Below are 5,515 nucleotides of genomic sequence, written 5' to 3'. Positions count from 1 at the left end.
GAGATAACCTCTCACGCGTAGCGTCGGAATCTCATTTCTACATCAACATGTTTCATGTTGGATGGTATGATCTTGGTTGTTGAACGGACGACGAAGTGCCTTCAGGTGTAATGGGGAGTACTGCTTCTTTACTAGCTAGCCTATGCAGATAATAGTGAAGGTTAAGGTGCCGCCGAATACTCTACTTAAACGACGTGCAGAAGAACGTTTTTAAGTTGCTAAGAGTTTTTAGCAACTAAAGGTCGATACTGAAAAGGCTTGGAGTATGGGAATATTATAATATCCTAATATAATTTATGTCTGACAAATTGCGATCTTTTTAAGTGACTTAACATATTTATCTACGTATGTATTACGACTCATTGCTCACCCCTTATTTCGCGTCTAGCAGCGATTGGCAGACTTAATGATTTCTTAAGGACTTCAACTAATCAATGAACAGAACTAGCGCATTGCCGCTACAATATTACCGCATTGAAAATGTTAAGTAAAATTATTAAAGGTTACAATTTAATTCTCCTCAATTTATAGGAATAATATTAATGTTCGTCTACATAGAAGCCATGGAGAAATACAGATTTTATTAAGGGATCCGTTACCCCCCCCCGTTTTCGCTAACCAGCCCCCCCCCCCAACGCAGAACCCCTAAGCTTAAGTCGCGAGCTATGATTGGCTGCATTTTAATAAACAAATTTGGACTGGTTATACGTATATATATGACAAAATGGCAAAGGCTTGCATATGGAAGCTGCAAACGGCAGAAGCTTGCAAACTTAACGTATGGAAGCTTAATTTTAACGACGATCACAACAGAGGAAACATTGTTTTTAAGCAGCTATAGAAAACATTGTTTTGGAGCAGTTATACAATACTATGGACTTGGATGAGTAATAAAACAGGTAGCAGGTGGAAAAGAAAAGTGTTTCCAATCATCTGCAGTACCCAGAGCATCAAGGTTGATCGGCTGTGGAAGATCTGGATCGGCCATGGAAGCTAGATCGGTCGTGATAACTGGATCGGCATTGACGTTGGTAGAAACAGGTTCAGTGCACCCACTTCATTTGCGCAACAATACGGGAAGGTGCCAAACGTGACCGACAGTAGCTCAATATTAGTTGCCGCTCGTTGCTTTTGAGGGCTCGGCCTTGCGGATGTACGGCAGCATCCGCAAACGGCTCGTGATTGTGTTCAAGTTTGATGGTCTCAACAATCCAGTGAACTAAGTCTCCATATCCTCTCATTCGGCGGATTGTTTAAGCGGACTGACAAGCTGTTCCACGGCTTCCGCGTACGCGTTTACGCTGCTGCTGCTGCTGATGTGGCAGTTGCGTTCCCCGAACATGAGCATTCCAGACAAATAGCTTTGATTTCACCATCGGAGCGGTGTCCAACTCTCCTTTTTTCTTTTTCAAGTAAACACGAAGCCCTCATCTTGGGATTGACGGCTTACTGCTAAGCGAGTCTCTATCAAGTATTCGTAGGTAGTATGGACGATACCTTCGAGTTGATGCATAGTAATAGTAGTAGTGTTAGAAAAGGGAAAGGTATGGTACGGTAATATGGAATGGTATGATGTGCAACCTTTTCCATCGCGATCGTTGTGTCATGTATTCAGGGATATTCGCTCCAGCCAATCAAAGGGATTCTGCATTGGGGGCTGGTTAGCGAAAACTGGGTGGTTAGCGGATCCCTCTATTAATTCCTAAGCACTCAAAAGTTTCGAAAATATTTTGAAAGTATAATTTTCCATACAGACTCGGTCATTAACCGCTTTTTAAACAGCTTTTCATTGCGCCGGCATTCTGTATGTAATTAAACAAACTTTTTAGTTCTGTTGACAGTTTAATTTATATATTCTTCTTAAAGTGCGACAAAAACACAAAAGAAAAAAATAATAATAATAAAATACACATTTAGATTAGACTTGATTTGTAAAATGTTTAGAATTTTAGTCGGACAGCCTTCAAGCTGTGGTTGTTGTCACTCGAATGTTAAGTGGCCGCAGAGGATTAAATTTTTGCGCCTTCTTTCGATTTGTAATGATCAATGCCGTCAACATGCTATTGGCATAAATTGCTTCATTACCGCCCGTCATGACACCCAGCTGTCCGTGCGAAACAGACAACAACAAAGCCCCTCGAGGAAAAGCTCTACCCGTGGCATCAGCAACCTCATCCAAGTCTCCCTGTAATATGCGGTCATAACTTATACCAATACTAAGGAAACAGCCAATGACGTCTTGGTTATTCATTGTGGGAATAGAGACTCGAATAGCATCGCGTAGTCCTCGACGCACCCTAGATGATACACTTTGCGGAGAGAGTGTCATCATGCGCAGGCGCTCGCCGAGACGCACTTCAGCGCCCAAGTGCAGCGAAAGATCAGAGACCGATGCCTCTGGTTGGAGCATCTGATAACGTGAGCTATTCCGCTTAAGACCACGAGGCACTGCACTCCGTCGCTCGCGAGCTAAAGGGTAGAATGCTGGTAACAAACTCGACTCAAGGTTAAACTTTTCTGGCCGCTGCGTCATCTCGGTCAACAAGCCATGAGTCGCCTCGTTAAGAGTTTCAAGCGCAGGCTTGTCATCCAAAGCAAATAAGTCACGACCTATTGCCTTTGTAACGGAGAATGTCGAAGCTGTTGCGTCGTAACATGTAAATAATGCCTGTGAAACTTCTACACTCGGGCAACAAATTGCGAAGCATGCACCATGCTTTGTCACACATCCTACATCACCTCCTTCCGAGCACAATTGCGTCGCAAAACCACGACGACTTGCAGCATGGCGGGACGAGCTACCGCCGACAACCGAATAGGAGCAATCCACAATTTCGTTCACAGCTCGCATAATTTGTTCTTCCTCTCCATTTACGTCACTTGTGCTGTCCCTGCCTCCAACTACAGTCCACACAAAATCGGGACTTTCTTCGGGCTCTATTGCCAGCATAACCATGCCATCAAGAAGGCACCTCCGCGCAGCTTCGCGTGGACTCTCTCGATCCAAATCGGCATTTAAAATTGCATAGGAGCCTTCTGGGTCATATATTCCCCACAATCCAACAGTGGCATTGTTAGATCTTTTGTCGCTGTGCTGTTTGCTTTCCCCACTCAATTCCGAACCCGGGGCTGATGGAATAGCTGATTCAAAGACTCCACCGCTGGAAGTACCACCCATAAAGAGAGTGTTCGGAGCTGCGCGTGAAAGCGCTTTATAAACAATAGCACCTTCATGGTGGTGTGAATACGACACCAACATGAAATGGGGTTTCTGGTCCCCTAACGAGCGAATTAGTTTAGTGAAAGCTGTCGTGACAGCTGTGAAAGTGTCGAAATCGTGTGACAACGTGCTTGCGACTTGAACATCACATTTGTAAGCGTTTGCCATTCGCACATTAGATTGACTTCCAGAAAGCTGACTTGAGCTAAAATCATCATTATTAGAAGTAAAGCATGAAGACGCTCCAGCAGGCGACCGACTGGGCTCTCCATTTGGCATTAAATAGCTTCTGGCCTGCAACGAACAGCTTGTGCAAAGCCGCGCTTGAGTCTCAACTTGAGCTCCAGGCTGCAACGACCATTTCCGACTGCACTGTCCGCAAACAGCTTCACCACAAACTCGACAGTGGTGCTTAGATTTTACGATAGAAAAGGAACAAGTACAAATTGCGCACTTGTTACTACGTGCTGATTTCCATTGATTCTTCGGTAGCACCGCGATGGTGCGAAAGAGCGTATTGAAAAGCAGTTCACGAATGCCAATTAGTCGCTCGGTAAAATTGTGAATAATTTTAGCTCCGACAGAGCTTGTAAATTGATTTTGAAAGTCGATTACCATCATACAAGTGACTTCGTAAGTGCCTGAGGCATCACCAGACGGCGACACCAAATAAACGCCTTTGTTGATCACCGCACGTTTGCATTTCGCCACACTGGGAGGAATGACGACGTCTTCACCTGAAAGTCGGCTGGCCAGCTCGTCTCCCTTAAAAGATTCGACCGACCGAATGTATCCGTACCCACGTTTCTTTCCGTCGGCTATTGCCTCAATATTTGCATACTCCACAAAGAAAAAGTCCACTGGTTTAACAAATCGCCCAGCAAATCGACTCGCATGCCATTTTACCTGCAAATGCGGAAACAAAGCACTTGATTCTTCACCTACACTACAAGTGTCTTCATTATTACTTATGCTAGCTGTTGTCGATGCCAAAACACTAGATGGAAGAACCACTGTGTGTCCAGAGCTTATCACGGCTGGAGGCGCGCGTTCAGGAAGCTCCATCTTTTTAATAACTGCAGCATGCAAAAGACCAGGAAACAGTTGCGACTCAGATTCAAAATAACTCCGCGAATTACTTGGTGTCAAATATTCCATAATAGTTCCCAAATGAGCTTTCATCTCGCACGATATGCGGAAGTATAATTTTGAAGAGGCCTCTTCCTCTAACGGAAGCGTCGCCGGTCTGTAAACGTGCACGTCTTGGGTGCGCTTGGCTAGTTTCCATGACACTTTGCCGCACAAACTGGCCGCATCAATGGCCTCGTGCGCCTTTTCTTCCAGTCTAAATGCAATATTGGCTACGTCTTTATGCGCGGTAGAAGAGGAAACCGGAGGACTGACTGTGGCGCGAGTGTTGACCGAGGAAGACATTACGCCGGTAGCCTCGACATTCTGAGGGCACACACTTTCCAACTGCTTGTCCATATGCAGCCTGCCCTTCTCACCCCCACGAAGCAACCTCCTGGTGTCTTTGTTATCGATCTCATCTTGATTGTTGCTGTGCTTCTCGTCACTTCCCCGACTTAACCCTTGAGCGCTAGGGTAGCTTCCTAGCGAGAACGTCATGTCGAAGGAGCTAGGGCGCATGGGCTCCACGGTGTCTACGCCATCTTGGTCCACGCCGTCGAGACGAAATCGGTCCATCCTACAGATCTTAAATGATAGTAGGACACTCGCTTATTATTTGTTGCATGTAAAACACGTGGACGCGAATATTTGTTAACGTAAATACAGAGGAAGGTCGTGGTGTATGTCCGCAACTGCTTGTCGTTCCTTTCTCTTTGCTTTTCCAATTATGAAATAGGTAACAGGTAATATTGAGACAGCTTCATTACAGTCCGACCACTAGTCGGTCGTCCAATCGTGATCCATTACGTTGCAGGCACTTTTATGCGTGACGGTGATTGTGTGAACGCTTGCATTGCTGGTTACAGGAATAGAATTGCGCCAGAAAAAAAAGCGCGACACCACTGAGTACCATATATTCACTTAAACTATAAATACTCATTACGCTTAAGTCAAAAAAATATATTTGCAGCTTCTCAATATCTTGTCGTCATCAATTGACACCTCATTTGTAACAATGTTACACAGTCCCCATTAAGTACATTTGGTACTTAAGGGGATGGTCGATTACTAAATAATAGTAATTAGACCCAACACTCGGGTGTGGCGCACATTTCTGACCAACCCTTGTGGATGTGATGCACATGGGTGCATTCACATTAGGAG

At 44.9% G+C, this 5,515-nt stretch overlaps 1 protein-coding gene across 1 annotated transcript; it reads right to left on the bottom strand.

Moving 5' to 3' along the window:
- Positions 1-1,963: 1,963 nt before the first annotated feature.
- Positions 1,964-4,927, bottom strand: CCR75_009156 (uncharacterized protein; the record flags this gene model as incomplete). Its single annotated transcript, XM_067967201.1, has 1 exon — positions 1,964-4,927. The coding sequence occupies one exon, from the start codon at positions 4,925-4,927 to the stop codon at positions 1,964-1,966; it is 2,964 nt and encodes a 987-aa protein (XP_067818225.1).
- Positions 4,928-5,515: the final 588 nt, after the last annotated feature.

The sequence above is a fragment of the Bremia lactucae genome, linkage group LG6 (assembly GCF_004359215.1).
Source record: "Bremia lactucae strain SF5 linkage group LG6, whole genome shotgun sequence".
Classification (NCBI taxonomy): Eukaryota; Oomycota; class Peronosporomycetes; order Peronosporales; family Peronosporaceae; genus Bremia; species Bremia lactucae.
The sequence above is the reverse complement of the archived record's forward strand: the minus strand, read 5'-3'. Positions and strand labels throughout refer to the sequence as shown.